Below are 11,779 nucleotides of genomic sequence, written 5' to 3' on the forward strand. Positions count from 1 at the left end.
TGACATAGTGTCTTAGAAAGTGTTTCCGAGAGAAAGCGTAAATGAAGAAAGTGGCATGCATTTCTCGTTCTCCTTCACAGATCAAATCACATGGGGCAACATGTTTACCACAGAATTCACACAACGGGTACAAGAGGAAACATTTTTAGTTTTTTTAAAGTTGTGGCTTTAATAGAATAAAAAATCCAGTTTGGGATGAGCCTATTGTAGTTGAGCTCTTGTTAGTCTCTGTCATTTCATAAAAACTCTACATGTCATGTTTCCTCTCAAAGGAAATCTCAATGACAACTGCACCATGGGCACAACAATTCCTAAACTTTTAAATGAGCACTAACTAATCACAGCATACATTAAAAATGAAAATTGTAATCATGTATCAGATTTTGTGTACATGATGATAATCTTTGCAAAAAAACACAATTTTTCCTTTAACAATAATGTTAATATCTGTTGCTATCACCAACTGTCTTTGTCAAATTCACTCAGATTGTTTATTGCACTTCTTTTTTGTTTTGGTAAGTGAATCACGTTGAACATGGGGGAGCTCCAGAGTCTAATAGCATAAATGTGCAAAATATATTTTATTGATGTGTCTTAAAAACATATCAACAAGCATTTTTAAATACCAATCATTTATCCAGGTCTGGGTCATAGGGTAGTAACCATACATGCCCAGACCTCACTTTCCCCAGCTGCCTCTTCCAGCACTTCTACCATTTGGTTTCCAGGCCAGTCATCACACATAATCTTCCCATCCTGCCCTGGTCTCCCATGGTCTCCTATCTGTGGGACAAGCCCAAAACGCCTCATCTAAGACGCCAATGCAGGATGCATTAGGCGTCCTGATCAGATGCCTAATGCACCTTAGATGATTCCTTTTGATGGAGACCCTGTATGTGTCAGGACTCACCTTATTGTGATGAGATGTTAGATTTCAGGAGCAATGTTGTCAGGGCAAATGGTCCTGGGTGAGGGGTCAGACTAAGTGCAACTCAAAATCTGAAATCAGTCCATAAACTGATTTCTGAATATATAAACCTTACTGGAGATACCCAGGGACACCGGTGGAGACCCCATCCTGATGCTAGGTCTGGTGAGGGAGCTTGTTTGGGAGTGCCTGGTGACCAGGCCTTAACTCAATAGTGGTCTGTTCTTCTCTGGGCCAGTATTTGAACATTCAAAAGCATGAGGCTAAACACACACACAAGAAAAGACAACACTTTTCAAAAAGAGGCAGTCTTCCTTTCAGGTTCTAACCAGGCCGGATGGTGCTTAGGCTCCTGACGTTGTGAATATTCAGAGTCGTGTGTTAGTGGCAGGATCAGACACATGCCAGTCATTACCACAAAAACCATCTGAGTGTGTTTATGTCCACAGAAGCAAGAAAACACATCTGAATACAGTGACGCAGTGAGTTAGTACACTACATACAGAGAACATAGTAATGCATTAGTGAGACATGATTTTAGGTAGAATAACGTTAAAACGAAACGCAGCTGCACAGTTACAGAGGCAGCTTTGCATGTAATTGTTGTTACAGCCTCTATAAAGCACTGTTTGTTATTGTGAGGATTCCTAGAACCATTCAGGACACTGAAATGATAGAAAACACTAAGAACATGCGTACTCTTAGGTACTACAGCATGCAATAATAACAAAGTTACAGTCATTGACTTTTGTTTGTATACAGACTTAAAGGGATGAGCAGCAGTAGCGCTCAGCAGTGACACTGCTTTACAGCTTAATAAGAATTTGACACCCACTTGAATAAAGAAGAGCAGTGTATTATATTTCAACAGGAAAAAGCCACAGACAGTATTGCAAGATCACAGCCGAAGTCAATTTCCCAAACTAGAAAACAGCTTGTTCTTCAGTATAATTGCAAACACAGACATCCTGTTTTTCTTCTCTTTGGGTTCATACCCCACGACGTGGTTTTTATGTTTAAGCATAAAAGGCTTCCATGATGTTCCTGGTGGCCACATCTGGATTTATTTGCAGTAACTGCTCTGCCAGTGTGCATTACAAGTCAGGCTCAGGCCTGCACTATATCAGAATCAATACTACAGCTGCATCATTTTTTCTCATCCAAAGAAGAGCTTTGAGTGTCCTTCTATTCCTGAAGACTACCGGTACTTAAAAGCTGCCTAAAATACTTCAGGCTGTGCTGAGCATTAAAGTACTACAACTGTTTTTGCGTTACATCCTGTATTTCCATGTATGCTTGCAAATGGTTCATTGCACCCATTTTCCTAGCAGAATATAAAGAAATAAGGGGGTGGCTTTTGGACACTACTCCATGTTGCAATACAACAGTGTTAGGTCATTGTCCTCATTGTATTGATACAGGAATAGGAAATGTTCCTACATTTGAATTTAATTAGAGTATTGTAGAGTACTACACTTTATTTGAATGGAGATAGGCCACACACAGTTGTGCATATGATATACATGTTCACAAATCCATCGACATGGTAGCATATTAAAAATCTATTTTGAAGCTAGAAATAAGCTTAACAGTCACCGGCCACTCAACACTTAATTCCCTACAGTTTTAAATATAGTTTTAATATGTTGTGTTAAAGTCTTGCTAGAGAACAGTTAGTGACGTGTTAACAGACGGATTAGATATAATGCATCACTTGCATTTTATCAACTGGCATTTACAATTTTTTACCAAACAGGGGAAGAAAAACTTTTAGAAAAACTCAATTTATGTCATTTTATTTAACAATTTTTTTCCTCCACGAAACAACAAGACTCCAAGCAGAAGAAACCCCCCAAAACAACACCCACTGACAAAAAGAGGCACACTGTGCGCTTTTACAGACAAACTGTAAAACAACAACTTTATTTTTCTCAAAAGTATACTCATTACTAAACTGTGTAAAGACGTTAGTCCCAGCTTCTCTTTTCATGTGCAACGACTGCAAGTGATCAAGTGCAACAAGTGTCAGCAACAATCTCACTGAAATATTTCTTTTAATTTTCAAGTTTTTCATTTGTAAAGTGACCTATAAATAATCAGCTTTTCTTTACACTACTGAGATTCAAACAAAACATTAAATCATTACAAACACTCAGGATGCGTCCTCAGCTTGAAGGCAAGCAGGCAGAAGCAATGACAGCCAGCATCTTCTAATACTAGACTGGCCTGGTACAGCTTGGAATTGACTAGACTGATCTGTATCCAAGTTGAAACTAGCCTGGATCGGCCCACTACAGCCTGATCCAAATGTGACAAATGGAATTTTCAGGTCGGACCCATCAATGCCCCCTAAAGGAGAAGTGACTCCAGTCTGTGCTGAGCTTTTACTGCCTTCCTGCTTTGTATCAACTTGTGGTTCGGTGGAGCAACTGATGCTCATCTGCGATTGGTCAGCATCCATTTTTGACTGTTGGGCTGGTGTCATCAGCCAGTGTGGCCGACTGTGCTCATTGGTCAGATGATGAGGCGGGTCCAGGGGAGAGCTGCTGTCAGAGGAGGAGCTAAAACGACAAAAGTTTTACTCTAGAAATTACACAACTAGCAGCCAAGGTGAACCAAAACAACAAAACAAAAAACATGTTGATCAATTCTGACATTTTTATTTGCGGTACCCTCTGTCAAAAGTATTTCAGCCATTGTTTCAAGATCATATATTCTGCTAGTACCAATATAGGTAAGAAAAAGACTTGCCTGATGAATGATGTCTGCAGAGAAGCAGAGGATGACGAGTAAGCTGGCTGGCTATTTTTATGTGGGCTTGCCATGGTAACATAGTCATCATGAGATAACACAGATGAGCTGCGGCTAACATGAGGGGACATGACCATGTATCCCAGTCCCTCCCTGTCGTCAACGGACTCCTGCATCTCACAGGCTGCGGCATCACATTGGTCCATCTTCATTTCCATGTCACTCCAAGTTTCAGAAATGGACCTATTCTGAGATCTGCAAGGGCTGAAATTAAAGCTCGAGCTTGGAGACGATTCAGGATTTGTTTCGTCTGGTTCGAGGGGCTTTACACAAGACTGTGCAGGACTAGTCTGTATGTCAGGACTTCTGGGGAACAAGACTAAGGGACGCTGTGGTCTTACATTCACCATTCTGTTTCTGTATTTAGGTCTGCAGCGTTTTGAGGCCAGAAGGCCTTTATTCTGACTCTGACTGGAGACTGGAGAGCAGCTCAACTCTGGAAGAACTCTTAGTGCCCGAACTGCCTCCCGAACTGCCTCGTGAATATGCTGGGCCAGTATTCTGTTTCCTGTAAAGAACATATACACCAGGATGAGTCACACTCTTTACTTTTGTCCAGTCAGGCCTCAACACAACATTTTTTGTTTGTTTAATTACCTTGGTCATTTGTTTCCATCCAAATCTCTCCAGGACCATTTGGTGCAGACCTGCCGAGCTCCAAGTAGAACAAGCCCTCCAAGTGGCCAAAGCGGCGAACGCTCAACAAAGGTATCGTGACGGATGGCAAATCATTTCCTGCACCCACTCTCACCAAGATCAGAGATGTTGCTGTGAGGCAGAGCCGATTCTCACCAGTGAGGGACTTGGAACTACCCAGACCTCTGGGCTTCACCGTAATGGGCCAAACCTTAGACAATGTGACAGAAACAGGTTGGAGCAAGACAGCTTGGAGGTTTTTTTAATTACTATTTTGAATTGACTGAGGGTGTCAAAGCAGCCATCTGATGAAAATATGAATTCTGCACAGTCCTTTTTTATGTTTAATCATTAGATTAGGTTTCTTTTTGAAGGAGGTACAGCACTTGTGTGGCATAAATGTGTCCTATTGAGAATAAGGTTGTCATATTTGCCATTTCTGATTGATTCTGAGTATCAGGGAAGCTACTCGCTTTGATCAAGATGTTATTAAATTCAGTATATTTAATCAACTGCTTATGATCTTAACTACAACCGAAAAGTGCTCTAACCTCTTTAAAGAAAGCAGCAGGGGGCAGAGTGCAATAGCCATCATCATCTTCATCAGCCCCTTCGCCATACTCTTCATCGTTTTGCTCTTCCTCCATCAGTTTCTTAAGGGCTACATACCAATCCTCCTGCTCCTTCTGGTCCTCCATCACCAGCACCATGGTCTGATCCTTGGGATACAACGCCACAGTGTGGCCTTTCCGGGAACTGGCAATCCGGCTCACGCCAAGACAGCACCGCAAGTAAATCACTCTGGGGAATTAAATACAGTTAGATTTTAATGCTTCTTCAGATGAAAATGAAAGACATACATCCTATAAACCCTCTACAAACACACCTATTTTTGGACACATGTTTTGAGTATCATACTTTTTAAATTTAGGACTACCTGCTAATAGTTGAAATATTTTTAACTGTATTATTATTTAGAGATTTATAAAGAAACTACTAAAAACATCAATTTGAGGGTGCTGTATCATATGCTTCACATATAAAGTCACTTTTACAGACCCTTGTTTGCTCGACCCAAACAGCGCAGCTTTGCCAGAAGACTTCTCCTTTGCCATGAACTTCTCCTGGCTCTTGTACCACTCGAGTCGGCTCGGCCCAGTGTGACTCCCTGCTCTGAGGACAAAATATCTCTTGTGGTTCCGCTCCAGCTTCCCCAGGTAACCTTGTTTCACCACATCAGTCTTCAGCCCAGACGAGGTCATGAGGGCACTGGCCAGATGGCCCAGAGGGATGGAAGTTTGACCGGCACAGAAAAGTTCCTCATACAAATGAGGCGAAGGACCCTCATTCAACTGACGGCCCCCAGAGTCTTCGTCATGCTCAATTTTACCATCATTCGAGAAAGGCTGCAGAGTTTTCACTGGCAGACATTTTTGGATGGAGCCGCTGTCATGACATGAAAGAGGGGAATAGGAAGCAGGTGGAGATTTTCTTTGGTTGGTGAACCAGTCGTACCCTTCTGCCATTTCATTCAGGACAACCTTTAAACCTGCTGCATGCAGAGAGGGAGAGTAAAAGTGGAGTTAATGAGATGACAGAGGCTCTACCAACAATATTATTAATACTTAATTTAAAAATAACAAAAACAACTCAGTGAGTTGTGGCTCATTTTATTTATTGCTTCTAGAATGGTGAACATTTACTTTATGATTTATGACAATATTGTAGTTTGAATTTAAATCTGATCAACACAAGTCACTGTATCTTTGTCCCTGTTTAGAGTTTAAGTTTGATAATGTATCTCACAGGTGTGAATAAAAATAAATCAGATTTTACAGTTTCTCCAACGACACAAACATCCTCCATACACTGAAGTGTTTTGTTCAGTTTCTAATTGCTGGGGCCCAGCAGAGTACCAGTCTGAATAGTTGTTTGTTGTGAACCAGACAGTTGTTTTGTTTTAAACTGTGTGACTTTTGAGCATTATTGTTGGCAAAAACCTGGGAAATTATGAAAAAAAAAAATGTGTGCAAAAGCAAAGCAAATCACAGAAGGGGAATCAAAACTAAGAAATTAAGAGTAAACAGAATCACAAAAGTTCCGATGTTTCCTACGTTAACAACGTGCAGGTATTCTGTAATCAGATTATGAGTTTGAACTTTGAGCTGGTGAAGTTATCTTTCCTGTGACCACAGAAATCTGGTGGATAGATGAACTAAAGATACAAAGCTGAGCCAGGTTTTATTTATAAAGCACCAAACAGTTACAATTATATATAAGAATTTTTTTATTTTTTTTAAAAGTGCAAGACACAAAAACATGGATTGACACAATAAAATAAAACAATAAAATTTCACACTTGGTCAAACGCCACACAGAAAAAGTGGGTCTTCCAAGCAGATTTAAAAATGCCTTTGAATGCAGACTAAGCCTACGTGTTTATTCTGGTTTCTTTTAATACTAAACTACTGTAAACTGCTTTTTCTCTCACTCAGCTGGTGTGTCTGCAGCAGCAGTGTTATTTTCGGTCTGTATTGGGCGTAACAGTTTCATATCTTTACTATAGCATAATTTTATCGTCAATTCTGCTGCCAGTAAACTTCATTTTTGTGATTGGGTTAACTTAGCAATCTGATAACCAGCACTGTGTGCCTGTTCCCACTGATTGTTGATGTTACACTAAAGAGAAGCCAGATAACAGAATGGCACCCTGGGTATGATGAACTCAGTCTTTAGTACAGGGACCAGATCACTACTGAAGACTATCAAAACAAACAACAGACACTAGATGATGAGATTTTCCTTCATAAATCATTTTGAGCATTATCACAACTGCACAAGGTATTACAACCTACTGAATTCAGCTCAAGCTGCTCCAAGAACTGCCTCTTAAACTAAGGTCTCTTTATGATGCAAGCTTTCAGCAGTTCAATATTAGAATGGATTGCTCCCTATGGATTTAAAGAATGTCTAATATGATAGTGGAGTTCAAAGCACACATACTAGAGTCATTCACAATACCCTGCAAATAATGAAACATGCTATAGCAATGCATAGGGTGCGTGGGGTTCATCAGAGGGTGGGGGTAATAGCAGCAGTGAGGCTCTTAGGTTCATGGCCAAATGTCAGCAGACGGTCAATGCAACAAGGTCCTACACCCAAAGAGCGATTCGTTCCATTCTCTCCATTTTATAGCCTCTATGACTAAGGTCAGTTAGCTAAGATGATAGCAAAGCAGCAGGAATGTCCATTTCGTAACACAAAGCAAAGCAAAAATATATTGATGACTCTACCCTGGAAACAAGCAAATAACAACTGACACAGAAAAGTAATAAAAAGATTTCTGGACACCGTTAACTAATTTGCCTGTTTCTTGTGGCATGCCAAGTTCTCCACAGAAAGTAAGGCTCAGGGGGAGAAAAACCACTCAGTGCTTTATGTAAACGAAAAAACAGAAGAATAACCCGAGGGCAAACTACTTAGACTGCTGAAAACATGACTGTTCAGCTCATTTGTGGAGTAAAACCGTTTGCGTACAAGAAATGTGACAAATTACAGATTTTCGAGGTAAAACAACTTTTTAAATGTACTAAAATAAAACTACACATTTGTGAATAGTACAGTTTAGGGTCTCACTTGGGAGTTAACAGCTTCTTCCCATCAGCTAGCAGAGTTACCACTGTGGCGGAGTGAAACTTACCTGTGGCAGGCAGCTATAAGTATAACACCTGCAGGTACGCGCTTTCCCGGCTGCTTTCATAACACGCCGCTGTTTCCAAAACCATTTCCCGTCGCTCTCCGGGCTCAGTGTGTTTGTCTCTCAGCTGCTCCGAGATTCCAATCAGTGTGGCCTTCAGGGGTCTCTCGTGAAAAACACAACTGTATGAAACCATACAGTCCATGATGGAAAAGAAAAGAAAAGAAAAAACTGGACAGATGCGTTGAAGTACAGAGCAAAGTCAGCTTGGCTGTATTGAGCTTTAAATCTGAGCTTTCAGTAGTATGAAAGTTTTACCTGGCTTAATCACCATGGTAAGCTATGCTGTGAATTAGAGGCGAGCAGATCGAAACAAATATAACCTGATACCGGAGCAGAAGCTTAAACTACAAAGCAGGATTTTGTCTTATGTAGGTAACTTCAGGGTTACCTATACTATGAAGGGGGTTCACTTCTCACAGGACTAAATCCCCATGGTAACTTATGCTGTGAATCAGAGGTGAGCAGATCAAAACAAATACTGCTTATTTCAGTTAAAACAAAGTCTATTGTATCCATACCAACACGTATTGGGTCGATACTAGCATAACAGGGCTGATATTTTGTTTCAGTCCTCTATGTCCAGTATGTAGCCCACTGTAGCTGTACTGTGAAAAATGTCAGAACTTTTTTGCACTGACTGTCACATCTATTTTATTTATAGCCTCGCTTTTAAACAATGGAAGTTAACACAAACTCCTTAAGAGACAGGTATGTTTACATTTCAGGTCTCCAAAAACCCCAGTTTCAAAAAAACCTGAAAACCTGAGGTGTGTTTTGTTGTGTTAACAGTGATTTGGGGCTCATTAAAATGTGTTAAGAATTTGTAACTTGATGATTAATCTCATAAGTCATGACGCACTGCTCACCCAGACATAAGCTGCCTTTGTAAGATCAAAATATCGGTATTGGTACCGGCCATGTAATTACTTAGCATCCGATCAGTACCAGAAGTTGCACTATTGCACATGCCTGCCTTGAACCAAACCTGCACCAGAGCAGATTAAGATCTATCTTAGAGATTAACAGGTATAAAATCGCTGCCTATATAGTGTCACCATCCCCGGAAGATCTTTCAGATCTCTGTGCGTGACACCCTGATTAGAAGTTTTTTTCATTCCCAGATGAGCATCTCGTTGAATGTCTCCATTACGAACATTTTGCTCCAACCCTATACATATCAAATATAACACAGCGAGGTCGTGCTTTTCACATCAGACTAACCTCTTTGTGTGGCAATTTGCTTTGTCACCATCAGGGGTTTCCTTTATGACACAAACTATGCACCAGTTAGAAAGATTTACTTTTCTCTTACACATGAGCTACAAAATTTTGTAGTATTCCAAATAAGAAATCTCGTAAGGTAAGAAGGAGTATTAAAGAGGAATTCTGTAGCACAGCAGGTGACTGATGTACAAATCCTTCAGTTATACTTCATGATTATACTTGGGATTGTAGCTGCTGTAATTAAACTTCCCCATCTCTGGGTGGACATGACTCTAGGAATATTCAAATCCTGGTTCCAGTGCCTGCATAGACTCAAGGTATCATCAGAGAGAACATGCGACATCATTGTGGCATGTGTTGTTCTCCATAATATTGCCTCTCTTAGCAGCACCCTGCCATATGAGTGGATGAACCTGGGGAAGAGGATCCTGTTCACCCTGAAAATGTTCATGATGCAAGAGCTGTCAGAGAAACCATTTGCTAAAATCGCTTTTCAGATTAGTTTACCCCACCCCCAGAGGATAAATCAGGACTCTTTATTCAACATTTTATTTGTTCTTCTTTATTTCCTACAAATACAAAACCAGCCATTATCATTTGTGGATTTATCTGAGAGTAACCACCTGTAACATGTTACCCACCTCTAGCTGGTGCTCCAGTAATTCAATTTCCAGATCTGTCTTTCTAATCTGACGATCCAAGTATGTGATTTCTTTGTCAGTTTTTGTCATTGTTTGGATGAGGTGCATTTTGTAAATTTCTTTAACTGGTAACTGTAAAATGTAAGAATGGCTTGAAATGTATGCATGGTGCAGTTTAAATAAAGCTATGAAAATGCAGAATGGCATTGAACGTCTCACTGTGTTAATATGTGCTGGGGTAGTTGATGGAGCTTCCTCTTGATAATGTTCGGCCTTGCTCTGTTAATTTAAAAGATAAAAACATGAATATGAAGGTTGTTTTCCAGTCATCGTCATCACTTCACTGCACATTTCAAATACAAGAACACACGACTAAAACATACCTCTACTGTCATGGTGTGTACCTCACTAGGTCTATCTGGTTCTATCTCAGCAGATAATGTATCCTTATCGTCATCTTCGTCTGCTTCCTGTGATGAAGAGCAACATTCTGTTTTAGAAACCTTTCTTTAGAAATATCTCAGGAGCACTCAGTCACCTACTTACAGATGGAAGGGATGGAAATGCTTCTGCTGAAGTAGGAGTCTCATCAAGGCCATCAGCAACTGTTGAAATAAATATGCAGATGTGTTATAGCACATGATGGCATTATGAATAAGTCAGCAGGGAACAGCATTCCTAAGTAATAAAGACATTATGGAAAATGCATGTCCAAGCTAATACTAGTAACAAGGATCAGTACTGCACTGCTGATGAAGAAATTTAGCTACTGTTTCACCAAATGTACTGAACCTTTAGTTGAGACAATGCAGACAGAAATGATCCCATTTCAAACACTTGTGAATTGTAATTTGTAGTATAACTCACTATGTACTTTGGTCAGACGTGGCCAAAGAGTCTGGGTGTGATGGTTCCTGAAGTATTGCTTCTTTTTAGTTATTTTTTAAAGAGATATAAATGAATTCGATTTTTGGTTTGTTTGTTGCATTTGAACCTTTATGCTTTGCCTTTTACTTCACTCAGTAATTCATTAAATTTTCATTCACTTTAACACTTAAACTGTTGGCACTAAAATTTACTTGGTTATGTTTATAAAAAGGAAGGAAATGAGAATTTCATCCCACATATTCAAATTTCATGTATGTGTGTGCTATAAATAATTACATTTTATGCAGACACTTGCGCTCTGTGGGGTGACGGGCTCAGCCACCGGGCATCCAGTATCCTTACTCTTGGAAAACTGTTCTGCCTCCGTCAGCATGGATGGAGGTGCCCCTTCAACCACTTTGCGAGCCTCTGCCTTCTTTCTGTTAGCTAAATTGAAGCCATATGTTAATCTGAGCAGGATATTAGGCCTGTGGGTTTAAAAAAACATTTATGGACTCATATACAAAAGAAAAAGTGGGCCTTACCTGTTTGAACTATGTTTTTATATTTCATTTTCAGCTGCTGCCAAGTCCTTTTTGTTCCCGTATTGCACCTTAATTAAAATTATGAGTAAAAATTCGCCTGTAAATGCATCTCAGGATTGTATTGACTAGTATTTACCGTTTCAACTCACGCATTTACACGCGCTGCAATTCTCTCCCACGCCAGTTCTCTCTCCTTTGCTGCTGCAGCCGTGTTGCCTTTCTTGCTAAAAATGTGTTCGTACTCTCCATATACACTCAGCAGAATATCTATTTCAAGTGGGGTGAAGTAAGCCGAGCGTTTTCTCTGCCCGGTTTCCATGGTGAATCATAGGCTTTTGGATTTTGGATTGGGTTAAAAAAAAATGGT

The 11,779-nt window shown here is 40.1% G+C and overlaps 1 protein-coding gene and 1 long non-coding RNA gene across 3 annotated transcripts; both read right to left on the reverse strand.

The window, feature by feature from the left end:
- Positions 1-2,726: 2,726 nt before the first annotated feature.
- On the reverse strand, positions 2,727-8,482 carry LOC308394109 (uncharacterized protein). Of its 2 annotated transcripts, none has more exons than XM_080878286.1 (6): positions 8,076-8,482; positions 5,435-5,924; positions 4,927-5,176; positions 4,337-4,586; positions 3,680-4,247; positions 2,727-3,489 (listed from the first exon to the last, which is right to left on the reverse strand). In XM_080878286.1, the coding sequence occupies exons 2-6, from the start codon at positions 5,899-5,901 to the stop codon at positions 3,081-3,083; spliced, it is 1,944 nt and encodes a 647-aa protein (XP_080734412.1). In that variant the 5' UTR covers positions 5,902-5,924; positions 8,076-8,482; the 3' UTR covers positions 2,727-3,080. The 2 variants fall into 2 exon arrangements, with proteins under 2 accessions (XP_080734412.1, XP_080734411.1); XM_080878285.1 differs by having other exon boundaries at positions 5,435-5,927.
- Positions 8,483-10,418: 1,936 nt separating this feature from the next.
- Positions 10,419-11,304, reverse strand: LOC308394144. Its single transcript, XR_013971125.1, has 3 exons — positions 11,165-11,304; positions 10,547-10,605; positions 10,419-10,470 (listed from the first exon to the last, which is right to left on the reverse strand). It is a non-coding gene; the product is annotated as an uncharacterized lncRNA (long non-coding RNA).
- Positions 11,305-11,779: the final 475 nt, after the last annotated feature.

The sequence above is a fragment of the Rhamphochromis sp. 'chilingali' genome (genome assembly GCF_963969265.1).
Source record: "Rhamphochromis sp. 'chilingali' genome assembly, chromosome: 3".
Classification (NCBI taxonomy): Eukaryota; Metazoa; Chordata; class Actinopteri; order Cichliformes; family Cichlidae; genus Rhamphochromis; species Rhamphochromis sp. 'chilingali'.